The sequence below is a fragment of the Rosa rugosa genome, chromosome 2, assembly GCF_958449725.1.
Source record: "Rosa rugosa chromosome 2, drRosRugo1.1, whole genome shotgun sequence".
In the NCBI taxonomy this organism is placed as follows: Eukaryota; Viridiplantae; Streptophyta; class Magnoliopsida; order Rosales; family Rosaceae; genus Rosa; species Rosa rugosa.
In genome coordinates, this window is record NC_084821.1 from 33,522,527 (window position 1) to 33,549,789 (window position 27,263).

The 27,263-nt window shown below is 37.3% G+C and overlaps 2 protein-coding genes and 1 long non-coding RNA gene across 43 annotated transcripts; 1 reads left to right on the forward strand and 2 right to left on the reverse strand.

Moving 5' to 3' along the window:
* The first annotated feature begins 1,202 nt into the window (after positions 1–1,202).
* On the forward strand, positions 1,203–5,939 carry LOC133728031 (uncharacterized). 32 transcript variants are annotated; one of them, XR_009855539.1, is made up of 9 exons: positions 1,203–1,523; positions 1,644–1,729; positions 1,828–1,938; positions 2,147–3,661; positions 3,773–3,833; positions 4,159–4,184; positions 4,347–4,407; positions 4,949–5,076; positions 5,658–5,939. XR_009855539.1 is itself a non-coding variant. In XM_062155456.1 (2 exons), the coding sequence occupies exons 1-2, from the start codon at positions 4,705–4,707 to the stop codon at positions 5,766–5,768; spliced, it is 483 nt and encodes a 160-aa protein (XP_062011440.1). In that variant the 5' UTR covers positions 4,159–4,704; the 3' UTR covers positions 5,769–5,939. The 32 variants fall into 32 exon arrangements, 1 of the variants encoding a protein (XP_062011440.1); XR_009855546.1 differs by having other exon boundaries at positions 2,147–3,336; XR_009855551.1 differs by lacking the exon at positions 3,773–3,833 and having other exon boundaries at positions 2,147–2,844; positions 3,284–3,336.
* Positions 5,940–9,745: 3,806 nt separating this feature from the next.
* Positions 9,746–14,284, reverse strand: LOC133727837 (uncharacterized). Of its 10 annotated transcripts, none has more exons than XR_009855388.1 (7): positions 13,946–14,284; positions 13,587–13,862; positions 12,474–12,688; positions 11,535–11,796; positions 11,052–11,427; positions 10,802–10,847; positions 9,746–10,700 (listed from the first exon to the last, which is right to left on the reverse strand). It is a non-coding gene; the product is annotated as an uncharacterized LOC133727837 (long non-coding RNA). The 10 variants fall into 10 exon arrangements; XR_009855386.1 differs by having other exon boundaries at positions 9,746–10,080; positions 10,613–10,700; positions 10,802–11,427; XR_009855387.1 differs by having other exon boundaries at positions 9,746–11,104; positions 11,282–11,427.
* A 9,583-nt stretch (positions 14,285–23,867) lies between these two features.
* On the reverse strand, positions 23,868–25,757 carry LOC133732558 (licodione synthase-like). The gene is made up of 2 exons (XM_062160136.1): positions 24,755–25,757; positions 23,868–24,662 (listed from the first exon to the last, which is right to left on the reverse strand). The coding sequence occupies exons 1-2, from the start codon at positions 25,685–25,687 to the stop codon at positions 24,003–24,005; spliced, it is 1,593 nt and encodes a 530-aa protein (XP_062016120.1). The 5' UTR covers positions 25,688–25,757; the 3' UTR covers positions 23,868–24,002.
* Between the last annotated feature and the right edge of the window lie 1,506 nt (positions 25,758–27,263).

The following is a 27,263-nucleotide window of genomic DNA, read 5'->3' on the forward strand; positions in this document are numbered from 1 at the left end:
GTGAGATAGTCTCCGCTAAGCGCAACTCCGCTAGCAGAACTTCTCTCTTTTCATCTTGCAAGTGAGAGTCTCTGCTGAGCGCAACACCGCTAGCGGAACTTCTCCAGTTTCACCTTGCAAGTGAGATAGTCTCCGCTAAGCGCAACTCCGCTAGCGAAACTTCTCCCTTTCATCTTGCAAGTGAGATAGTCTCCGCTAAGCGCAACTCCACTAGCAGAACTTCTCCCTTTTCATCTTGCAAGCGAGAGTCTCCGCTGAGCTCAACACCGTGATCGGAGTAATATTTTCTATGTTTTTAGTATCATTTCCTCTACATTTTACTTAGTTATTCTCTTAACATTATCATTTCTGACTTAGTTTTGTGTTTATAGGTACATTTGAGCTCCAAACGCAGGAAATGAGCTAAGAAGAGCTAGAAATGATGGAAAGGAAGGCAAGGAGGAAATGAGGCGCAGAAATGGGAAAGAAATGGAGAAATGGAAGCTTTCCCAATCTTACCAGGAAAAGGAATCCCAGTTGAAGTAGAAATCCTAATGCAACTAGGAGTGAGCTCGGAAAAATGATGTTCGGAAATGCACTAGGCCAATAACCTTAATATACAACACTTTTTACACAACGAAAAAAAAAAATTCGTTGTGTGATGTGGGAAAGTGAATCACACAACATGTTTACTAAACTTACGTTGTATAAGGTGGTTAAAATTCTGAATTTTTTTTTTAGAATGTCATTGCACAACGGTTACAAGAATAATCTATTGTGTGAATCAAAAAAAAAATGCGGCGGATTTCCCTCCTAGATGGACTCAAATTTGGCTCCAAATTGTACCCTAGATGCCACTAAATTGTACAACAGTTTAGTTACTTGTGTTGTAGGAGTGTACTTGCAAATCATCATACAATGGTTTTTAATGTGCCGTTGTGCAAGTGAGTGGCAAAATTTGGAGAAGTCTCCAAAATGGCATTCATTCTCTCCCCAAAATGAGTAAATTTGGCTTCAATGGTTTGTTATGCTTGCAAGTTCCTACAACACAATGAACTATTTCTGTTGTGTGATTGAGAAATGTCTAACCTCAACGCCAAAACTGAAATTTTGATTGCACAGGCGGGAAATTTCCATCTTTGTTCCCTCAGCTTTGCTACACTTCAGACAACATATATAACTCTATATGTTGTCTGAGTAATTAAAAAAAATAAAAAAATTAATGCGAGGTGCCTTATACAACTCGAGGGCACCATTACACACACTTTCGTTTTTCTAGTCTAAGAGCAAAACCCCGAGCCTTTCTTCACTTCGAGCAAAATCCTGAGCCTTCCATCTCTCACTCCCACTTTGGCCTTAGAGAGTTTTCAGCTAAAAAACTTCCACACTTCCCCGCTCTCTCATTTCACTTCCCTCACGGTGATGGAGGAGAGAGATTCCTCCAGATCCACTTTTTCTCTCCTCCCACTCTCTCTCGTCTGTGCTTCTCTCTTCAACTGGTCCCTCAACCTTTAATTCTGATCAAAAACAAATCTTTACAACTGGTTAGTGCTTGTCTTCTTCTAAAAGCTACAGCTTCTTCTGGGTTCTTCAAAATTTTGAGTATTTTTGATGTTCTTGTTGGTTCTTGGTTTCTGATCTTTCGAGTGTTAATGATTCTGTAGAGCTGTGACGAGAGAGGAAGAGGAGAGAGATGGCGGAGGAGAAGCCTGAAGTGCTTGACGCGGTGCCGAAGGAAACAATTGATTTGGTATATAGATCTGAGAAAATTTCAAAGCTTTTTGTTTGGTTTTTGGTTTGCTGTGTGGTTTTGGTTTAAATGGGTGTTCATGAACTCTGTGGTTGTAGGAAAACATACCCATTGCTTGAGAATCTGAGATGTAGCAAAGAGGGTCTCAGCAGTGAGGCTGCTGAGAAAGATTAGCCATTTTTGGGCATAACAAGCTTGAGGAAAAGCAGGTTACTCTCCTCATATTCACAGCCCCTTTCTTTGTTCTTCACAAATTGTGTTTTCTTCTTCATGTTCTCACAATTGTGTGGTATGGGTGTTGTGTTTCAAGAGAGCAAGTTTTTCAAGTTTTCGGGTTACTGTTGCTATTTTTTTTACACTGCTTGCATTTTTGGTGATTTGTTTGTTGATTTGTGATCTTTGTTTATCTGTATGCAGGGGAAGCCTCCTGACTGGCAAGATTTTGTGGTTATTATTACTCTGCTGGTCATCAACTCCACCATTAGTTTCATCAAGGAAAATAATGCCGGTAATGCTGCAGCAGCTCTCATGGCTCGTCTTGCTCCTAAAGCCAAGGTATCAGATATACCAATTTGTTGCGTTTTGTTTTTAGGGTGGTAGTTACTGCTTCTGTTATGGTGATACAATAGGCCATAAGCTCCATATTGGTCTATTGATCAATTTTTGATGTATGAGTAGAAAGATTTTATGGTGATATATGCTTGAAGCAGAATCTGATCCCCATGTCCTTCTCCCCCACCCCTAAAGCGTATCGATGTCCTTCTCCCCCAAATTGATTCAGCCTTATCAGAGGTCTGGAAGCGGTCGTAGGCAACAACAATTTGATATCTCCCCCAATTTCGATCCGGTGTCTCCGCCCATTACTCCCTATCTCTATCATTCAATTCTGGGTAAGTGAGCAAACCAAGTGGGGTTTGCGCCATTTCGATTGTGAATTAAGAGCTCATATAGGACTTTATCGTTTTGGCTTTCAGAGTGAGTTCATTGCTGAATGTTATATGAGGAGGTCCTATATGTCGGGTTTCATTGGTGTCTATTTGCAGTTCCACACTAATTGTTACAGGGGTTTGAATCTCTAAGCAGATCTATCTCTCCAACTCTCAATTCCTCTCTAGGTATATTCAATTCTCAAAACCCTCATCTTCCATATATACGTTCCATATATATGTTGGCGTCACTGAGCACATTCCAGCAATGACCATTCTTTTATATTTGATTTATCTTGAACTTTTCTTTGATATTATTTATATTAACCATAGAAATTGTTGGTTGATGAATTTGAATTTTCTATAAAAGGATTTAAGAGGATAAACTCCGAAACTAGAAAATGTGTGGATTCCCTCGTATTCTCGAGGAATAAACTAGAGGCTAAGGGTTTACTAAGTTGGTTGTGACTTGTAAAAGATCATATCAGGATCAGGTTGTAAGTTGAACAAATCTGTAGATACGTTGCATATAAAATGACCAGCTCTTCCATTTTCATGAATTCTTGGAGTGTTTTGTTCAGGTGGTATGATTCTAGTATAAATTTGACTGTTGGTTTGCTTAATGTAGATGTGGATATCTAAGCCAGAGTATGTAGAATTTGGTCCATCCATTTGTCCACGGTAACTTACTACACATGTGATTGGATTGTTTTTTCCCCCTCTTGGCTTCTGTGGTTCGTTTGTCATGTGAGATTTGGTGTGCTTCTGGTCTGCTTGTAATCTTGTTTTTTCTTTCTTGCTATCACATTTACTTTCATACTGCTCTTGTTTTAATATGTCATCAGTAATTTATTGTTGTTTCTGATATGTGTGCTTTACTGCCTTTCTTGATTGTTGAAAAGATAAAAATGATAGTATCAATAATGAGGTTGTTTGTTTCCGATGCTATTAGGGAGTTTGATATGGCTGGAAAATTGAGACAGACGTTACCAATCAAACCTATAAAGTATAAACATAGACGTAGCCACATACTTGACTTCAGTTATGTTTTTCCACTCAGTTATGTTCCTTTAGACATGATTTTTTCTTGATTGCCTTTGCTGGTACTGATTTCAAGGCAAACAGTGGGAAAGGTATTTCAAGAGCTAACCTTGTGACAAAGCTTAATTTTATTGAAGGTGTGTGATTATCCTTTTTAGTTTGTAATCCTATAATGCTGAATATGATTTTAAATGAACAGTTGTTGCAAGTTTGTAACATTACTCTCGCCTCTTATAAAATGCTTTAATTGGACTCAAACTACATGCATGATTGTGCGGGATACATGAATTTGCTGGCAAGACTATCGCCAGAGATACTTGGTCTCGGATTATTAATTTTATTTTCTTGAACCTTAGGTTCCACATGAGCTCTTCTTAAGAGTATATTCTAGTTTTTAAGTTATTATTGGTGGACTTTTTATTTGGCTATCTTCTTAAACTGTATACTGCAATCTCATTGCAGGTCTGGTAGTTTCTGTCTATGCAGAGGTAAGATACTGGGTGTTTCAGAAATATTTCATTTTTTTTTCCTGAGCATGCTTCTACCATTAATTAATTTCTTTTGTTTTTTTCTATTTTGTCTCCTTCATTTGTTTTCAAAGTTCCATGTCTTTTCTTTGTTTATTTGATTGCAATGTTAATGTACTATAGGGTTTTCTAAGACAGAAGCTATCTGGCTAAGGGCTTGCATTTATAATTGCAGGTGGATCTGGTAAGCATTTCTTGACGCATTCTGCCACAGATTCTACAAAGATGTTCAGTCTCTTAGTTGTTAGATGTCAATTAAAATGTGTGGTTTTATCTATTTGCTAAATCAAACCAGCTCTCTTGTTTTCTTCTTTTCTTCTCCCCCTTTTTGCTCTAAATTTAACCTCAGATCCTAAACTAAAAGTATTTGTAGTTTCTTTTGTTGCATGACAAAATAAACTTCTTACATTGTCTCTTGAACAAAACTAGCAAAATCTTAACCTCTCTTTTCAAGAATACTCTTTCATAAAACTTTTCAGTGATGGTAAAAATGGAGATGCATAGGACATTCAGAAGAGTGGGAGATACAAAAGGCTCTTTGCAGCATCATTCTTTGCAATTCGTAAAATGTTATATTAGAAATGCTAAAAAAAAAGGACAAACTTCTGCTACTTTTGTTGAAAACTCTTGGAATAATGTTTCTTTCTTGACCAATCTAGCTAGTGATCCCTTAGTTGGACTTGGACTAATCTTAGAATTTTTTTGGCTTTCTCCATTGATGCTAGTTGTACAAAAAAATCTTGAGATGGGCAAGGTACTATCTATTGATGTTTCTTGTATAGCAGTTGTGACTAGCTACAACAGTCAACGTCCAAATCAAATACAATGGGCCATGAGAAGAGCAGTGTTTGATGTAAGTTGCTTCAATTTCTGGAAATTTGCAGTCTCCTTGTGCTATTGCTGCTATATTGATTACATACAGTCTCCTTACACATAACTCATGAGTTAGTATAAGGACATGAAAGCAAGTATTATGAGGAGATTGTATTATATCTCTGCTTCCAATATAAAGAGGTCGTTTTAGAGCCCTTTATTGTTTTCCCTTAGTGTCTTCAGCTCTAAAATGACCACAAGAATTGAGTTCCACTTTAAATTGTTCCAATTTATTGTATTATGTATTCTACTTGCTGCATTTTTACATTAACATGAGTTTAGATATTTTGCAATGTGATAATCATCTGCTCACATTCTGTGAGATCTCCAATACCAGGATATAAAGGGTCAAATTTCTGGTAAGTTTTTGCAGAATGTATAAAATTTTGCTAGGATGCATCTTAAAGTTGTTTTTGGAGATTTGTATTTTCTTTTGCTTCAGCTAATAACATAGGTCGTGGACTTAACTAACATAGTAGTATCACTTTGAAAGTCCCAATTGTGCGTACATGTACAGATTAAAGTTCTATATTAATCCAGCCTATCCTCTTGCTTTTGCAGATAACTAAGATCCTCAAGCTAGTAAGAAGGCTTTACAGACTCATTCTAGATTCTGCAAAAGAGAGGGAAAATATTGATGGCGCACCGTTTTCTGCTTCTTCTGGCATATAATATTTACATGCAGCAGCTGCTCATATTTTTGTCAATAATCATATTAATTTTTGATGGTTTATTGATATTGATAATGGCATGGCACTAGAATGCTATCTTGTTTTGGAATAATTTGTATCAGTTTTGGATATCCCAAGTAGATGGGCATGTATTGGAATACTTTTTTTTTTTTTATGTTGGCTTGGATGATTGAGAAATGCTCCCTTTTAACATTTGATGTATATAGAATGGGTTGGATTACTCATTTGATGGTTTGTAATGTGTCTTCTTTCCAATTGATTGCGTTCATTAGGTAAAATGGAGCATTATTGTGCACAAAATATAGAAAATGAAAATGACTGTACAACAGTTTTATAGTGTGGCAATTCAACATTGTTTGAATACACAAAATTAGGCCATTCACACAATGCATTCATTACAATCACACAACGGTAAAAACTAAACTCTATTGTCCAAAACCAATTCACACAACAAGCATACTGCACAACTGAAGTGTGATGGTATATCAGACGACGGTGAAATTAAAAAAATTGTTGTCTGACTAGGCTTTCCAACAACAGCTTTGGAACAAATTCTGTTGTCTGAAGGATGCACATGCCACGCACAGCATGACTGCGCGGCAACTATGGCTGCCATCTGCCGAGAGAAGGCACAACACTTTTAACCAAATAAGTGTTGTCTGTTTGTGTTTCATACAACGGGTTTCCACCGTTGTGTCATTTTTCATCACACAACGCTCCGATACACAACGGAGATCGTCCAAATCACACAACGAATTTGGTCCGTTGTCTGTTAGCTTTTTTGGCCTAGTGATGAGAAATGACAGAGTCCCAGTTGGACTAGGAAACCTGATGATACTAGGAGTCCTGGTGGTGCTAGGAGATGTTGTGGCTTCAAGATGACTCAAGATAGTTCAAGAATGTTCTAGAATGCACAAGGAATTTCGGAAATTGAAGGAATGGGCTTTGAAATTGTCCAATTGAGAAGCCTGGCCCAAATATTGAAGCATGTGACTTGCACATGAGTTCTAGATCCTTCTTGACGTCTAAAGGAGTTTATTTCTCAAAATAATTCCTTTTTACAGTGATAATTAAAAGAATATTCAAGAAGATTTCGGAAATCCCAAAAAGGGAGAGTTTTTAGGAATCTGCCTGTGCAGATCAGTCAACTTCGACAGAGCACCGAGAACAGGTCAGAGCTCAGAAAATTGCGATCTATATATGGTTGGAAAGCTACGGATGTTTACGGTTCGTCAATATCAATTTTCTAGAAGAAGGTATGGCCGATTTAGTGCACGGAGGTCAGTTTGCCCAAAAATTGGTTTTGTGCAAATAAAGAGAGTTTCGGACGTGAATATCTTTTGGGACGAGTTTGGAAAGGTCTCTACTCCATATTTGATCTGATTTTGAGGATATATTGCAGCCATGATGATGTAGACCAATGAGAAAATTCAAAAAGAAATCTACATCAACACAAAGAAGGAAGGAGAATCAGAATTGAAGACGAAGAGCTAGGGTTTGATATCTAGAGCTCCTCTATCTATACAGACCTATTTTGGATGTCCCAAGCATTATTCCTTCACTCCATTCAGCCATCTCTCTCCCTACATACACGTCCATACACTCCACAACTCAAAAATATCATCAAACCCAGAATCAATTTGCAATTCCTCCCCTTTACTCTCAAGATTTCGATACCTCTCCAATTGTTCAAGACTTGAAGCTGTGAAGCAAAGCTCCATCATCCATTCACCATCCTTGCCGTGAGCCTCATCAACATCCACCACCTTTGAAGACCTTCTTGCGTTCTTGAAGTTTCTTTAAAAGTGTAACCATGACCTCTATTCTTTTGTTTTCGGTTTTATGTTCTTGTAACTTTGTAAACAATTTCACTTGCGTTCTTGGATTTTGTTTTAATTGGATGTTTCGACTTTTTGTTAGAATAAAGAGCATGTCTTGATGTTTAGTTTTCGAATACTATGAAGCATGATAAACGTTTTAGGATTTTCAGATATTGATTTGCGATTTCTCTATGTGTTATTGATTGTTTGTTGATTTTATGCTTTAATCCCACCTTTTATGTGTTATCTTAGTTGGTTCGAAACAATTAGGGTTTGCATGTAATTGAATCCTAATTAAGATATGCTAGCGTTCTAGGTCTTAATTGCTTAAGTGGAAAACCTATAAATCCTTAGGGAAATCAACAAAGAGATTTGCATGCTAGATTAGCGTTCTAACTTGTGTGTTCTTCTTAAATCGATCAAACTTCCACATGTTCTTAATGCGTTAATTGTGTTTTGTTGGGGAATTGATCACTCACTAGCTTTGCATGATTAATAGGGTTAATTATGGTGCGTTCATCTAGTTAATCTAATTAAGGGAAGTAATAAGAACTTATACATGCGTTCATGGTTTGTTCTTGATTGATTTCTTTCTATGACATGTTTGATTCGTGAATTATTATTTGGTGTTCTGTTTTCGTGTTAATAGTGATTGACTACATCATGCATCTTATTCGTCCCCTACTACTATCTTGATTCATGGATTGATTGATCATTGTATTTAGTAGTTAGATTTAGATTTAGATACAACTTTCGAAATCCCCTATCTTGTAATTTTGTAAATATATACTTTGTTTTATTTTTCTTTTATACTTTGTGAATAATACTAATTTGTTTAATTTTTTGACAGGAAGTATACCCCAATCCCCGGTTTAGAACGATACCCTACTTACTCATACTACAATTCGATGCAGGGTTTAAATTGACACTCATTTTAAGTGTATCACACCGCTAGCGGAACTTCTCCCTTTCATCTTGCAAGCGAGACAACCTCCTCCAAGAATAATACCATTCGCGGCACTTTGCCATCTCAGAAGTTTCCCACGGTACTTATTACGAAATGTTATCAGCGGAAGAAACTCCGCCTGAAGCAATTCCCGAGGTAAAACGCCTCACTCTGACAACGACCGCCACGCAGCGTTGCAGTCAAGATATGCTCATCTGGGACAAGTAAGGGGACGCGTCAACAATCTTTGACGGCCCTGATCAGGCACGTTGACCCCCGGCACTCGGGTACCAAAGATTGGGCTCGCTACCCAACACCCTCTGCTCCGCGTAGCTCCCCTCAACAAACAATACACCGACCAAAATGAGGTCTATCTTAGCCGGGGAGTGGGGGACTCCCTGGGGGGCCTAGCAGGGGCCCACCCGAAAGGGTATAAAGCGTTTGCTCAGAAAGTCCATGGTTGACAACGCACTGACGCTAATTATGCTTTTGCAAGTCTAGCGAAAGTAACGCTTCCACTACTACAATAAGTTAATCAGACGACAGATATTTGGAGTTGTGTGATGACCAGCCTCACTGTGGTCTAAACGAGTGTTGTGTGATTGAAAAATCACACAACGGTGATTTCACTGTTGTGTGACAATACTTTGCTCAACAGAATACATGTTTCCGTTGTGTGAATTCTGCGCAGGCATGTGCCTGGCATGGCATGCGCGGGGATGTGTCGACACATTCAGACAACAGAAGAAGGAATTCGTCGTTGTCTGAGATTCATAACACACAACAGATATAACTCATTCTTTGTTGTCTGAGGTTCATAACACACAACAGATATTACTCATTCTTTGTTGTCTGAGATATGTAACACACAACAGATATTACCTATTCTTTGTTGTCTGAGATTAATAACACACAACTGAAGTGAAATTATCTCCCTTGTCTGTTGATTACTCAGACAACAGAGATGATTTCATTTCTGTTGTGTGTTATGAATCTCACACAACATAACTTTGTTTTCTTTTGTTGTTGGTTGTTAGTTCACACAACCACTATATTTGGTTAGCTGTGGTGTGAATATTGTAATCAGATTAGCCAATACATTGTTTTGTATTGTGTTGTATGAGATCAATGCTAGGTGAAATCATACAAAATCAATGTTAGAGATTATTACCAATGAACAATAATTTTATATTAATGCTAAAAGTAACTTTGATACATCAAAACAAACTCCAATCGATTCACTATATACAATTTTATAAGCATTTAAACATTTCATTGAACTAAGCCTTTCAATTTCATAAGCTATACAAGATTGTGTTTGATCCTCACCCACAAGCAATGCTGCAATACGAGCAATCCAATTTCCATCTTGTGCAGCATATGCTTGAGGATTCTGATAGAAAAGTTCATTATCTTGTGCAGCATTAGCTCTAGATTCATCTCCAATATGGAATCTTAGGCCTGAATCCACACCCAACTTGGATGCCAAGGACAGTTGCCTTTGCTGCTGTGTCAACATCATATTTCTGCATAAAAAAAAATAAAAAAAACATGGCAGAAACACAAACAAAGAAAGTTAGGTCCAGTTCTTAACTTTTGGCAAATGATCCATTACAATACCAACGTGATCTTAGACACCTGAAAACCTTATTTTTAATGCTTTTGCATCCTCTCCGAGATACATGCATGCACAAGACCTTATTTTTATGTCTTCATTGAATCAATTAGAGTAAACCAAATGCAAGTGGTCAAGACGAAGTCTAAGAAAATAATGCACAACATCACATTCGACAAGACCAGTATGTAAAAGCGTGGCATGATTTTGTAAGTATGAAGTCAAAGCACATTAAAATCTTACTCATATATACTGCACACATGCAGAGAAAATATCAAATATAACAGTGCGAATCATTAAGTTCATATGTTTAGGATCAAGAAAAGATAAGGGAAAAAATGAATAGGATCAAGAAAACACTAGATGTATATGATAAGTTGCATCAAGACTGGCTATTTCAGTTACAAACTCTGGTGATCAAGAGTGAAATGCACAATGCCTACCCACTGGCCAAATGAAATACAGGCAGTCCCATCTGTGCTACATGTTGTTCGGTCAGCAAAAGAGGGTTGGATAAGTCTCTACATAAAACTGCAATCAGAATAAGCGACACATTGCCAATGTTTCCTTAACATCATTAAAAATAAGCTTAGTTATTTGCATAAAGCCCAAGCAGCATTAACACAACTTACATAGAAAACTAATTCCTTGCATAGAAATATACTCATTATTAGCTGCCTGGAAAAAGCAGACAACATAATCAATTGGTACTTATACTAGATAATCCATCCATTAAACCGCAGAGTATCACTTTGAAAAGTCAATGAACCTTTGATATCATATTAAGAAATTATATTCTTAATAATGAAGTAGAAATTGGAAGGCAAAAGTACCCCATAGAGTTCATCTGATATAAGTCCCATCCCATGAGAACAAACATACCTTGAATTCTCATTGAGAGTTTGATCAGTAAGTGGACACCTTAGAAGAGACCCCTAAAACCATTCCGGATGACAAACTCAGTATTCAACATTATAGAAGGAAATAAAAGAAGAAGGCAATACCAGATACTTTGAATAAGAAATCACTGGATTTTAAACAACTGCACAAGAGAGCAACAATTACCATTGAAGCATGAGAGAGAGAGAGAGAACAAGCAGATCAATACAAACCTCAGAATTGCAGTAACCACAAGCATCAGAATTTCGCAACTTATTTCACAATCGAAAGGGTAAAAAGACACAAAGGATATGGGTGACAAACATTCGAGTCTCACATTTTGCAGTACAAGTTCCGCATGTTGATGGGAACTCATCACCTGTCAACATACAAGGGAAAAAGTACAATTGAAAAATTTACAAATGGACACATAGATATAGAATTGTCGAATACTAAATGAAAAAAATTATATAATAGTTGATGTACCTGCTATGGTGCAGAGTATTGAAACAAAGCTTCAGAAATTTCCTCAGCATTACTCTGAGCAATGGCTCGATGACCAGCTGCTGCACCAATGGAACCATGAGGTACTCTATGCTCCTGGTCAGGACCAATTGGATTTGTTGATGCTACATCATGAGCATGTCCTGTTTGTGATGAGTCAACAACATACCCTAGGACTGATTGTTGCTCTGGAGTTTGATCATAAAACTCGATACTTAGTGATGGATCAGGGGATGGAGCAAACCTGATCAGATGAAATTTATATCCTCAGTCACTGGACAGTCTGACAATGAATGATCCAAAATCCATCAACAAAAGGTAATTAAATGTCAACAGAACCCAGAGCAAACAACTTACAATTTAACATATTGCATCCCATAAGGAATCGAGAGATTAAAGCTATACTTTCAAAGGAAGAGAAAAGGGCGGAAAATGAGCTCATGTAAATAATACTTTCAAACTATTTTACACATTTTTGCATACAACTGAGGAAAAAACTGGACATAAACTCACAATGCCGAGATTTTAAACTAAGGGAAAACGAAGAAAGTAGTGATTTTTCGTACAATGAATAAAAAACAATGAAAAAGATAGACATTACCCAGATGGCAAATACAACTGTTCCTTACAATCCATACTCAAAGAAACTGAAAACCCATGTAATAAAGAAACAAATTCAGTTGAAAAAGTATCAGACTCAACATCTTTGGTTAATTTAAAATTGCGAGCTCTCAAACAGCTCAAAGTGCTCGAAACTTGGTCCAAAATAATTGATCAAAACAATGGAATACACCATGTGATACCCAAATGTGCAAGCTTTGATAACTAGAGAAAAGTTGGAGGAAGAGTAAAGGCATAGTGTTTTACTGATGTCCAACAATTTATCATTAAGTGAACTAAGAGGGAAGCAGAAGAAGAAACCTTTTCGGTGTGGGATTGGTAAAAAGAGTCAACTTTGGACTGGGGAGTGATGCCTTTAATGATAGGAAACCTCTTCTCCTTCACTACTCTCCATTTTACGACTACTTTAGCTTTGCTCTCTTCAGGCTTCAAACTTGAGGCTCCAGGCTCCAGTTCTGAGCGCATGTCACAGCAAAAGCGGAAGATATATATGAGTATGTATAGGTTATAATTCCCTGCAGATATAACAAGTATGTATAGGTTATAAGAATGTCATTATCTTCTCTCAGATTATAAGTATGATTTAAAGTAACAGTGACAATAAGATAACAACAATTTCTTACGAAACAATAACAACAGAAGGAGTACCAATGAGACTACCACAGTTAACAACCAACAGTAACCAGCCCTTAAGAACCCCTAAACTTAAGTGACTATAAAAATGCATACATGCAACTCTGCAAAAACTAAACCTGAACTCAGAAGGCACAGATTACTTGAAGTAGTTTTATTCAGTAGGGCATCAAAAGCCAATTGAGATGATTAGGAATTAGGAAAAAGATAAACCCTTTCAGTGTTAGATTGTAAAGATAAACCCTTTCACAACTACAGCTTGGAATAGAGATTACCCAGATGGAAAATACAACTATTCCCTCAATCTATACTCAAAAGAACTGAAAACCCATGTAATGAAAAAACAAACTTCAGTTAAGATAGTATCAAAGACTCAACATCTTTGCTTAATATGAAATTGCAGACACTCAAACACCCTCAATATGGGACAAGTGCTACATTCCTTAATTTTCCACAATTCTAAGAGCAATTCTATGAGTTCACAGATTACCCATCTATCTCTATTCACTCATTAGACCGAAATTTCCAAATAAAATTAACAACTTGAAGTCTTAAAAAAGCAACCTGAACCTGAATCCCAATATGTGCAAACCCAATCAAAATCCTACATTCAATTAGTTTAAGCTAATTGCAGAAACTGGAAACCAATATTGGAAATCGATGTCATACATAAACCCTAACCCTAAAGCTAAATTTATCATCCATTAGATCAAAGCAAAGAGAAACCAATCATCTGCATTAGAGAAATAGAGATAGAGAGAGAGAGAGGCAAAAAGGGACCTGGAGTCCTGACAAGCTTGGCGGTGGACTTCTTCTCGACGCCGAGAACGATGGTGTCGGTGCCACAGACGCCTATGGTGGCGTTACCCTTTCGCACGGCTTCGAGGGTGTACTCGACCTGGAAGAGCTGGTCGTCGGGAGAAAAAACTGTAATGGCCCTATCGTACCTCGCCATCTTTCTTATTCTACTCTATTGCTTTCTTCTTCTTCCTCATGTAGATTATTCAAGAAGTATTGTCTCACAAGATAAGCTGCTTTATCTGTCTCTTGCCAAAACTGCAGGAAAACTCAATTAGAATTTCAATGTTGAGCCCCGTTCAATGAAATTGGAAAGGAAATTCAATGAAATTGGAATGAACCTGGAAGGGCCAAATGTGAGGGTGATCGATGGAGTCGCCGCACTTGAAATAAACCTTGACTAAAGAAGAGTTCGCGACCTAAAACCTCTTCTGCATCTTGGATGAGGAGGAGAGAGAGATAGAGGAGAGAGAAAGTGGATCTGGGACACTCTATCTCCTCCATCACTGAAGAGGATTTGGATTTCGGGGGATAAAGAATAGAAGCAAGGAGATCGAGAGACTGAGAGAGGTTTCAGGAGAAAGAGGGGTTTCGCGGGGAAGAGAGAGATAGAGAAGGGAGGGGTTCGCGACTAAGAGAGCTCGAGAGAGGTTAGGTTTCATTTTGTTTTACTTTCGGACACGATGTGGCAAGGACTGGGTGAGGGCACAATTATACTTCAATAAATTCTAAAGTCGCTCACACAACAGAAACCTCACCAACTGTCGTATGAGTGCACTACATAAAATCAAAATGCCAAAACATGGAGGGAAACCTGGCGCCTACAATATTTTGGCTCAAAATGTTGCCGCCCAGTTCCAAGTTCACACAACAGAAAAATTTAAATCTGTTGTCTGATGACCACAGCTTACACTAGGCCTATCTAGAGGAAGACATTCAAGCAAGCTTACTCAAACTTTGGTGCTTAGTTTTTCAATCACACAACGGAAATAATGAAACCCGTTGTACCTAGTTGCCCAAATTTTAGTGTTTCAAGAGCCAACCAAAACTCCAAAGTAGAGGGAAATCTGCCGCTAAATTTTTTAACACTCAGACGACGGATATTACTTAATTCCGTTGTGCAATGTAGTTTTGATAAAAAAAGTTATCACTTTGTTGACATTCACACAACAGAATATCCTTAATACCGTTGTACAATCGAGCTTACTTAAACACACAACAGATAATTTCTGTTCTGTTGTGTGATTAGTGTTGTGTGATTAACTTTTTGTAGTAGTGTTCAAACCGCTAGGCAACTCCCCAACCAAGATTTCCCTCCTTGACTGGGGACTTGGAGGACTTGTACTTACATGAGCATTTTCCAAGCATAATTAGCTAGAATGAGCCACGCTCATGCTACCGCCAGCGGTACCAACTACCACCAACGGTGTGACCTGCAGAAGTACAGCCAAGCAGGCTACCGCCTGAGCCCCGGCTCACCTCCAGATCACCGCTGACACGCCGCGCCAAGATAGCATCAGAAGCTGGGAACTGAAGCATATCAGTCCCACATCGAAAACAAGGAAGAGGTCAGTCTCTTCCCCACCTATAAAAGGTTCACTCCTCTTTCCTCATTAATTATGCATTTACTACTTACCTACTGTTATTCTGTCAATATAAATACATTGACTAACTTAGGCATCAGAGAAGAGAAGACCGCCCAGAGCGGTCTCCCTTTGACGCCCTTTGTATTTTACCTGACAGGTAGCGGAAGTCTTGATTACATCACAAATAGCGGTCCGCCCATCAGACCAGCGTTAACCAAGGTTTAGTTACCGCTAAATCTTAGACATTAACACCTCCATTTCATCCTTATCCTAAACGTCTTGTCATAACTAGGTCCCCGGCCAACTCCTGCTCCTAAACTCCAAGTCCTAAATATATTGTCCAAGCCCACCAATTCTAAACTCTATCACTCTATTAACATTGTCTAATATCTATCAGTGGTCTCAGAGCACCAATTCTAACAGTGGTATCAAAACCGCTAGCACTAACAGAACTACTAAAGAAATCAACAACTGTAGGAAAATAGAAAAGAGGGTAGAACTCTGGCAAATTTGAATGTTAATTGCGCTGAGGAGAGTAACAGAATTTGATTGGAATTAAGTCTGACAACCAGTACCACTAAATTGTAATTCAACAGAAGATTTATGATCACATTGCCAACTATATATGACATGACGTACACTACAGTGATTTCTGCTCAAAACCTTACTTTTCGATCAATTAGTCTTCATGCATACCAATAAGGAATGAAAATCAAAGAAAAAGAAGTAGACCTGTAGCTGTGAACAATCAAAGTTGGGTGTCTCATCCATGGACTGAAGAAGACAGCTCAGAGTATAGACTAGTATGTTGAGAGCATTAACGCGCTCCTTTTCGGCTTCAACATCTTTCCAACCACCAATCAGGAGGTCAGCACTAAAATTATGGTGTTTCCCAACTATTTTTAACACATCAAAAGTTTGACCAGCTAATTCCCTTGTTGGAGATATCATGATGCTGCCTACCCCATCCTCAGGTTCCAACAAAACAGAAGAAATATGTTATAAAATAGAAGAACTATTATTCAAACTCAAAACCCCAAAACCCAAATCAGTTTTAATTGAAAAAAGAAAGAGTTCTTGTCAAACAACATGGAAAACAATACCCTAACACATAAATCCATTCAATCGAAGGAAAACCACAACACTAACTCGAAAAAAAAACCCAAGACAAACCCCAATATAGCTATATCCATTTAAATCACCCCATCCTCGAATAGAAGAAAAACCTAATTTAAATCAAACCTTAAAATCGAATTTTGGATAATAAGCAAACCCAAAATTTGTAGATAAAACCCTAAAATTGATCGAAGATTGAACCCAGTCGAAACCCTAAACTAAAAAACGATTGAAACCCTAAATTGCTTACCAATATCCGAATAAAAAAGAGCTCTACTAGTTGCTGGAGAACTCCATTAATCCAGACGCAAAAGATGAAGTAGGGACTAAGAAGAAGAAGGAGAGACTAAGAAGAAGAATTGAGAGAGTGAGAAGATGAAGGAGAGAGTGAGAATCGAGATCTGAGAGAGCTAAGAGAGCTGAGTGAGAAGGAGAGAGGCTAGTGTTTGAGTTTTTTAGTTTCACAGGTTCTAGGTCGAGCTGAGTGAGAAGGATAGAAAATGACTTAGTTGCAAGGGATCTAAGTTAAAAAGCACAAGTCAAAATAACTTGGAAAATTTTAAAACAAGCTCCACACTTAGACAACATTTAAATGTTGTCTGAATGTAACAATATTTTCTAGTCAACTAGGGCTTTTTGTCTATTTGAGAGCGAAAAGTACTTAATCAATTTTTGGATATCCCTCCAAATTTGAGATAGGAAATCACCATCTTCTACAACAACAAAAATGTGTTGTCTGAATGCTGACCATTTTTTTAAATTAAACGAGTATGGTTTTAGTCTATATTCAGACAACAGGAAAAAAAAATTATATCGTCTAAAAAGCTCAGATGACAATGCTTCTGTCATCTGAAGTGTGTCGTCTGATGGACTTTTTGGCATAGTGGGATGACTACGTGTGTATATATATATATATATATATATATATATATATATACATATATTGGTGAATTTGGCATTTTATTCCCTTTTGTTGTGCGGTGTGATGTTGAGGAAAATAAATGAAATTGGAAAGAAAAGATGGTTTTGTCGGCTTGAACTTTGATTTATATGTGTACGATTTTGATGATGGTTTGAGATGTGAACATATTATTTTGGAATTGGTTTCGCTATTGTTTTGAGGTTATTGGAGATGAGGAAACAATATTATGTTATAATCGGCGTGGTGATCTGTGTGATGATTTTGTGTAAAGGATGTGGATGGTTTTGTATAAATGAAGTGGATTGTTGTTGAGTGATTAATTTTGAGATAGATGTGGTGGTGATTAGTGTTATAAATGGTTAAACGTGTATTGATTTCTAGTTTATTTCTAGTATTAAATTGCTTGCTTTTATTCGTAATCTCCTGAACTAAGTATCTGCAGGGATTACCATTTCTTTATATTGTTTTATTTTCATGTGATCACCTGAACTAAGTTATCTGCAGGGATTACTATTTCATTGTATTGTTTGATCTTCATGTAATCACCTGAACTAAATCATATGCAGGGATTACTATATTATTTTGTATTGTTTGACTTTATTATTCCGGTCTACTATTGTGGTTCGAGTTTACTCATACGAGCTGTCAAAAGCTTACCGGATTTGTTATTGCAAACCGGTGCACTATTCAATGGTGTGGGGGTTGATCTTGCAGGCTAGGGTAATCGTGGTTGACGTAGAAGTTTTGTTGTCGCAACTGTATGTGTTCGGAAGCTGATTTTGTTGCTTTGACCTTTTTAGACTTCCGTTTGTAGTAAGCTCTGAGGGAGCGTTTACTCATTATTTTGTTAATGCAACTTAATTTGTAAACATGTGTAATGTAATATGTGACTCTAAAGAACAAGTCTGTATTGACTTTGTGAGTTCAAGACTTAGTAGTACACTTGTTTTAAAAAAAAAAAGAATTTTTTTCCTGGTTTTTAGGGTCGATGCTTGAATCATCACTACGGTTGTATTTGTGTTTGTTTATTTGGTTTATTAATTTGTGCTTGAAAAATCAGAGGGTGACAGTATCAATCTGCTCAATAAGAACTCTCTTTTGTTTCATGCAGGAATACAAAAACAAAGATGGTCCAATCCAACCATCAAAGACGAGAAGATCCCGAATTTGAACGCAAATTTGAATGAACTGAATACCTGTCATGGATATTCACCTCAAATCTCCAATCTTCCAAAATCAGTGATCTGTGGCTCACCCACTCTTTCCATTCGGTTTGTCGAACTCAATAACAATGAGAAATTCCCTTTTCTTCATCACTATCATCACTCAAACCAGAAATTTTTACTGCAATTTTGCTATGAAGCTTTTGTTGGTGTTTCTTTCTTGTTTTTGTCAAAGTTTTTTATGGTTTCAATGAAGGTCCTGGAGGAAAAAGAAGAGAATAAAAATTTTATTTTATTGTAGAGAGAGGAAAAAGATGTTTAGAGAAAAAAATAATTGAATAAAGCATAAAAGGACGAAATTACCCAACTGTTAGACGCTGTAACGGAGTTAACGTGACAGGACCCACCCCAGATTTCATCCTAAATTCCAAGGTGGCCTTGCGAGGCCCACCCTAGGAATAACTATACCAAAAATTCGGCAGTCACTCCTAAAGATAGACTACCCAAGACCTATAGGAAACACATTTATACTTCTAAACAAACCACCCTTATTCTTCTGGAGCCACCTTGCTCCCCAAATCACAACAACTCCACAATCAAGTAAAAACAAGTCCTAAACTTCCACAATAGTCAACTGAAATATGAAATTTAACATATTCTCAATTACACAAATATAACTCCCAAGCTTTAAAACATTTGTCTCACAGGTTATCAGAGAAATCTAAAAGAGGAAAGTGAACTCAAGATACAAGTAGGTTAAATAAGTAACCTACAATATAAAATACAACAGCAGCAGATGCTATGCCTTGAATCCTACTATGCCGAACCAGCTAATCTACAGACTAGGCATTTGAAACTGAAGGGCCCAGGCAAAAGTAATTGAAAAACGCTAGCATGAATGGACAAAAATAAATAATCGAAATAAACAGGGAATCGAGAACTTATCACTTTCCCACAGTATACTTTTAAAACTAATGCATGCAAGTTTTAAGAAAATTTTCGAATGACAATTAGCTCAAGAAAACCGACCAGCCCACTAGTCAAAAACAACAAAGTAACAAAAACTGAGAAATTCTGATAATTCGTAAAAATAAGACCAGCCCTGCTGCACGAGTAAAATCGAACTAGCCCAGCTAGTCAAGTAAAAAGTAAATTATTGATTACACGCATTTCTATGCATGTCTAAAACACTAGATATAAGTTAATCCTCAAGTCAATTATTATGTAATTAATCTATTTTTATTTATTGTGTAGGAAATAAGAGGAATTGCGGAAACGAGATAATATGATACGAAATTGGAGCAAAATTGAGTTTCTAAGAAAATGACAAAATTATCAATACGGGTCAACCATAGTCAATGCCAATCACAGGAGCGGAATCCAAATGCCTTAAATAGTATGGGCGGAAGTATATGGAGAAGAGAAAAGGAATGAAAAGAAAAATAAATGAAATCAGAGAATTATGTTAATTAATGATTGATTTGATTAATTAATCTTTAATCTTTAAGCCATCAGCCCATCACCCTTCCTTCACGTGCGCGTGCAGCAATTAAACTTAATTGCTTCAGCCATTTAAATTCTGCCACGTGGCAGTCCCATCTTTTTCCTCCTCTCATGCGAACAACCGCCCTAGGCCATATATATTCTTCTCCTCTCATCACCGAGCAAACCTCAATATCCCATCATCCCTTCTCTCTCTCTCCTCTCGGCAAATCACCCACACCCTTCACTATTTTTCATTTTCTTCACTTTTCCACCATCAAATCCTCATCAATTTCTCAAGAAATTTCAAGGGACATCAAGATTTGAGATTGGGTAAAAGTGGAAAGGCATAAATCAAGGCTTGTCGTATTTGCTCTATAGCAATTGTGACTTGTTCTTGTTACTTCTCATTCTTCCTCACATTTACCTATTTAATTGATGTATATTGTTGTTGATTTGTTGATGGGTTGTGAGTAGCCTATTTAGGAAGCTAGGGTTTGAGCCCTAGCATGGATTTAATGTAATAAATATGTTTTGATTTCATGGTTTTCAATTTTGTGTTTGGCATATGTTCTATTCTATAATATTTGGCTTAGATGCATGCTTAGAAGCTTGATTAACTCTTGAATGTGTAGATGAGCATGTCTAGAACAAATTAGGGGATCTAATCACTTCTCTAGTTTATGGCTAGGACACTAGTTTAGAACATGATTAGTTACAATACCAATTTCGATTACCATATTGGCTAGCTTGGGAACCTTGATTCTAGGACTCTTCGCCTTTTGGTGCAACTAGAGGCCCTAACAAGGCTCTAGATTGTCCCAATTGAGTTTTTACGACCCTTGATCCGGAGTAGGAATACCATTTAAGGAATCTAATTACCCATGAGCCTTGAAAAGCCTTGGGTATGGTTCTTGATGCCATTATGAATTGAATGACCATTGTCGGAGCATATTTATGCATTAAATTTGGCTAGGAGGATACCCTAGTGACCTAATTTTCATTTCTTGATTAGTTTCTATTATCTTTATTTTTAGTGGCAATTTTAATTTTCAATTTGTCAATTTTATTTTCGCAATCAAAATCATATTTCAAAAACCACTTTCATTGTCCATACCACTTGGTTGTGAGTTTCCGCATTCACTTGTGGTTCTCTTGACCCATTTTTAGGCTTGGTTCTTCCGAGCCGGGCATGTAAATAGCTTGGTGCTATTTTTCTAGGTTTATTTGTTAATTGTTGGTGACTTAGTAATCGGCATAACCAAGGATTGGAGTTAGCTTTTCAATCCCCGTGGTACGATAATTTTGGGTCCAAATATTTTCCCTTTCTTTGATGGCCGTGCCCTTATTGCGCGTAAGTTGCATTTAAGCACCAAATCAATTTTGAGAAAGAAAATAGGACTAAATACTGTTTAGTGCTTGAACTTTTGACCATAAAACACTTCAGTCCCTGACCTTCTAATTTCACACGTTTAGTCCTTGTACTTCAAAATTTCATACCAATAGGTCCTTGCCGTCTAAAAGTTGCGGCAAAATCTCTATTATGCCCTCAGTTCTTTTTTTTTTAATAAATTTCTTCCTTTCTCTTTTTTTTTATTTATTATTTTTTTCAAACAGAAAGAAAGAAAGAAAAAAAAACAGAAAGAAAGAAAGGGAAACAAAATTTCTTTTTTTAAAAAAATAAAATAATTAATTAATTAAAAAAAAAACTGAGGGCATAATAGACATTTCGCAGTGACTTTTAGACAGCAAGGACCTATTGGTCTGAAATTTTGAAGTACAGGGACTAAACGTGTAAAATTAGAAGGTCAGGGACTGAATTGTTTTATGGTCAAAAGCTCAAGAACTAAACAGTATTTAGTCCAAGAAAATATCACCATACAGTAAAGAAAGAGAGCCTCTCAGGCTCGGGTCGGAGCCTCCCAGGCTCTAGGCTAGACTGCGACCCACAAACACAAAGTAAGTGAGGAGGAGTTCTTAAAGGCTCGACTGCAACCCACGTGAGGAGGAGAACTAAAAAAATCAACCCAGTATGGTGGAAAAAAAAAAAAAAAACATCCGAAAATCGAAAATCAATAAAGTTTCTCCAAAATCTCTCAATAAAAGCACAAGTACAGTTCCTAACCATATTCGGTAAATCTCATGATAAATCAATTAAAGTTGACGACGTGTCCCACACGCCAAAATATTCTCAATAAGAACACAATTCATAAAAGAAATTCATATGTGAGATTAAATTAAAATCATGAATCAAGTAATAATATCCATTTATCGGAGAAATACATTGGGAAGCTCAATCTCAAAATTAAATAATAAAGCAAAACCTTTCTAGATAAACAATATCAAAATAATTCTCAATCAACTTTCGAAATCCGATCCTATACTTGAACACCAATTAATATCGTTCATTTGTAAAAGTAATTGCATGCATATGTTGTTTAAAACAAAAGTCCACTCACAGTATACGACTAAAGTGGCCAAGTGTAAGGATCCTCGTCGAGTAATGGGTCGGTATGTTGTCCTGTACACAGTTATAATTTGTAAATGATAAATAAAAAATTAAATACGATTCTAAAATGAAACTCGAAAACCCCCTAGCCCAACAACTCATCGAACATCCAAAATCACATCAGACTTACACCAAACTTCAAGGTTTCGCCAACTTAATTGTTTTAACATCCCAACGAAAAATGAAGACGATTCAACAGTCGGATATCCTTGAATTAAAACCCGGAAATCCGAAACTTTAAAAATTTCAATCGATACCAAACTATCTCTAATTTCCACCAAAATCATACCCACAAACTCTACACACTAAATGCAACCCAACTAGCAAAAGTAGATGGTCGGAAACGGCCCCACATGCCCCAACGCGCAACCAGAAGCGGCAGCGCATCCGACCCTGAATTGGGTCACAATACCTATTTTAAAATGTTCATCTCAACATCCCCAACAACTTTTACAACTACAAAAAAGTCCAATTAGAAACATATAGAATGGAATTTACCTCGGAAGAAAATGAGTCCGATTTTTCTCCAAAATTTTTTAAAGCTCGATTCTCCCTCCTCACTTCGAATCATCCCAAGCCGTTTGAAGGGATTGATCAGCGTCTGGAGAGCTTCAAAGCCTAAATAATTTCGTCGCCGGGGGTGACCAGAATTGGGAGTTCTGGTCGAGTCACCAAAACATGTCTGCCGCCTGGGTTTTTTTTTCCTTGCTGCACCTTCTACGGCTCAAATTGCACCGCACCACCACCACAGATCGAAATTGGAAGGAGAGAGCTTTCGAACGGCACTGGTGACGTCCAAATCCAATGTGGGACAGCGGAGTTCCAGATGAAATTCCAATTCAAGTCTGGTCGGGTTATATGGGTCGGCTGGAAGAAAAGGGGAATAAGGTTTTGGCCCGAAATGGAATGTTCCCCTTTTTCATGCTATTTATAGAAATTTCCCAAAATAGTAAGTTTTACATTTTTCATCATAACTTTCGCATACGAACTCTGATTTGAGCGTGCCACATGCCCACGGACTCGATTTAACATTCTCTACAACTTTCGTGTCTCAAATGATGAACGAAACAAAAAGTCAACATTTTGAAGCCCCTAAAGTACCGAAAAGAAGTTAAAAGTGAAAGTAATTATCGTTTACCGTCCGAATGACTAGTAAACCAATAAATTGAGATATAGACGTAACATAACGGCTCTAGGTACGATTATTGGGTCGGGGTCAGAACCTCAGGTACCATTATGATATTTTTGAAACTTAACGTACGAAAATTTGAAATGACGAAAATGTCAGGTACTGTACGAACGATTTTCCCTTTCCGAAAAGACAAAAATATTTCTATTTTATCAAAAGAAGATAACTTTTATTTAAGATCGAAAGACATTACATCATAAGAATGACCGGTTATGGAAACACCTCCAGTCCTCCACTATTTCTAGTTACAGGAGCATCTTCCTTGTTGAGTTGCATGAACCAATCAACCACAAATATGAAAAACATTACATTATTGCCTTATAGAAAATAAAAATAAAAGTGAAAGCGAAAACATAAACATAAACATGCATGCATGAGAGAGCTTATAGCTCAATTATTATTACTTACTCCAACATCTCAGGTCCTCTTTATCAAGGTTTAAGAATATTGAGTAAATTGAAGCGAGCTACCGGAAAACACACAAGATCATGGGCTCTTGGAGTTGTCAATCCAGGCTTTTCATCCATTTCAACGACATCATCATTGTTCAACTTCTTGCTAGGAATAACCTTCCAATCAAAGCACTGAATCATAGCTGCTACTAAACTAGGAACCATATTCATGGTCAAGTTGATACCGGGACATATCCTCCTCCCGGACCCAAATGGAAGAAATTGAAAATGTTGGCCTCTAACATCCATTCCACTTGTATGGCCACCCCCAATGTGTTCTAAGAATCTTTCCGGCCAAAAGTCTAATGGTTTTTCCCAGTATTTCGGATCTCTTCCAATGGCCCAATTGTTTACAAAAAGCATTGTATTTGTTGGAATAACATATTCCCCGACCTTACAATCTTCTACTGATATTCTTGTGACCATAGGCACGGGTGGGTGTAGCCTAAAAGTTTCTTTTATGATAGCTTGGATGTATGGAAGATTTGGACCATCTGATTCTTCCACTAGTCGTCCATTCCCAACTATGCTATCGATCTCCTCCCTTGCTTTCTCGAGCACTATTGGGTGATTGATGAGCTCCGCTAATGCCCACTCCATTGCAATAGCTGTTGTGTCAGTACTAGCCGTGAACAAATCCTAAAAAAAAAAAAAAATCATAAGTTATCTCTTAAAGTATCATTTTCGTGCTATAAAAGAACCCTACCTAGTATCATTATGTTAATTATTACCGTAATTAGAGCCTTAATGTGAACTCTTGAAAATCCAACCTCCTTGTGTTGACCACTCTCATCTTCCAACATATCAAGCAAAATGCTTAGAAAATCCTTGACCTCCTTCTCATCCTCTTCTCCTTCATTCATTTTATTGTTCTTAATTCTCAGTTTTTCACGTTGATTAACAATATTCTCCACCAAATCATCAAACTTGACATGTGTGTCCTCGATTCTCTTCCCAAACCCCTGGAAGTCCAGTTTCTTCCATACCATATTAAAATCACATAAGTTCAACTCTCCGAAGATCCTCGTCGCCTCCCTAACCACCAACCTCGCCTCCTCAGCCCGCTCTGTGTTGCTCAAAACCGCAGTGGAGTACTTTCCAAGCATCATCTGGCCTATCACATTGTGGCAAAGCCTCGGTAGCTCTTCACTGAGGTTCACAGCCCGACAACTCTCGGCTCTCTCAGAAAACAGCCTCAGGAGCCGAGTGTACTCATCCGCCCTAATGGAATGAAACTTGTTGACGCTATGGCTACTAAGGAGCTCGTTCACCGTTACCTTCTTGATAAACTTCCAATAGGGTCCGTAGGGCGAAAATGCTAACGAAGAGTCATAGGTTATGCGTTCGATGGCATTGGACCGAGCATGGGATATGAAGGAGAGTTCATGGGTTTTGAGGAACTCTTTTGCGAGCTTAGGAGAGGTTACGACAATGCATGGGACGGAGCCGAGGCGGAGGGAAAATATAGGGCCAAACCGGAACGATAAAGCTTGGAACGAGCGGTGGATGAGAGGGCCAAGAAGGTGGAAGTGGCCAATGATGGGCAAAGCTAAAGGGCTTGGAGGGAGGTGTTGAACACGGTGAGTGTGGTTTAGAACTCTCCTGATAAAGAAAAGAAGAGATATAGTGCCCAAAACAAAGAGTAGGACTAGCTCAAGTGCCATCGTCCAGCTCGCTATGATGTAATAGTTTTCCCAAATAATGGTTTTGGTATCTTCATGTTAATTTCATCAATAACCTCCCGCCATTTAAAGGCACAGCATGTATTGACTTGAGCAAAAGAAGTAAATATTCTATGGTCCCGAACTACCACGACATTGTTATGTGGTGGTCAAGACCAATGATATCACTCGAATTTGGTGGAGACCTTGTAAAGGAGTGAAAAAAAAAATAATAATAAAGATGGCAATCAGAAGTAAATACAAATCATGTGGGCCAATGACATCAACCTGAATCACCTTGTGTACTATGATCCGGGACCATATAATAATTTGCCGAGAAAAAGAATCTACCTACCGAAAATAAAAAGGAAAATACATGAAAAGTTTTATATACATCCCCTAATTATTTAATGCACCTTCATTTTTCTTGTCTTATTTATTTCATTAAACTTTCATCTCTGTCCCTCCGCATATCTTGAAAAAAAAACTATGTATCATAAATTTCTATTTAATATATTCTTTCAATGTAATTTTCTGATTTGTTGTAGAATTAATTGTTAATTAACTTCCGCACATCAACGTAGTAATTACTAATTATAATTTCTTCTTTCTCACATCAAAGAGTTACTGAATAGCATATAGCTCCCTTTTTAAAAAGGAAATAATTCATTGAAAATTAGAGGAAAAAATCGCTCAAGAGGCATCAGAAGTAAAATTATAAGCATACAAAGGCCAACTCGGCTTGACTCTAGCCAAGAACATCACCAAATATCATACCTTTGGAATACGTAACAAACGAAAATCATAACAAAAAATATATAAAAATATTAAAAAAAAAGCCGGTAGACATTAAATTATTAGAGAACTTGAAAGTCACACCTATACCTTATAGCCATGACATTAAATAACATACCTCTACAATAGGTAACCAATAAATCACATAGCAATGCGTATCTGAATCTATATACCTCTTGAGAATATTTCGGTAAAAATTCATAGCATAAAACAACCTACCTTATAGTCATGAACATCACTAAATATTAGACCTTTGGAATTTGTAACTAATGGAACTCATAGCATTAAAAAATAAAATAACATACCAGTATGCATTAGTTTTTTAGAACTTAAAAGTCACACCTACTACCTTATAGTCATGACATTAAATAATATATCTCTAAACAACTTCGTCAAATACCTAATAAAATACGACCTCGATTTAGTATCTGAAACACTAAAAACAATTAATTTCTGAACTCCCAAATCAATCCAACAATCCAAAAGTAACGCCAATCGAGGCAAAACTTCATTCGAGACCACCCGAGGTCTCCGGAATACTTGTATGATCAATCCATCAAAATTACAAGTCAATCGGACCGCCGAATCCCTACGGATCAAACATCGATCAAATCGAAAACCCTAAACTTTGAAAATTCATAACTTGCTCATACGATTTCCAAAAATTACAAACTATATATCGAAATGATCGTATCGATGTGTAGATTAAAAAGAGAAACATAAACTATTCCTGGGGTGGCCGGAAGTGGTCAGAAACCACCACCACAGTGGCGGCGTTGCCGCC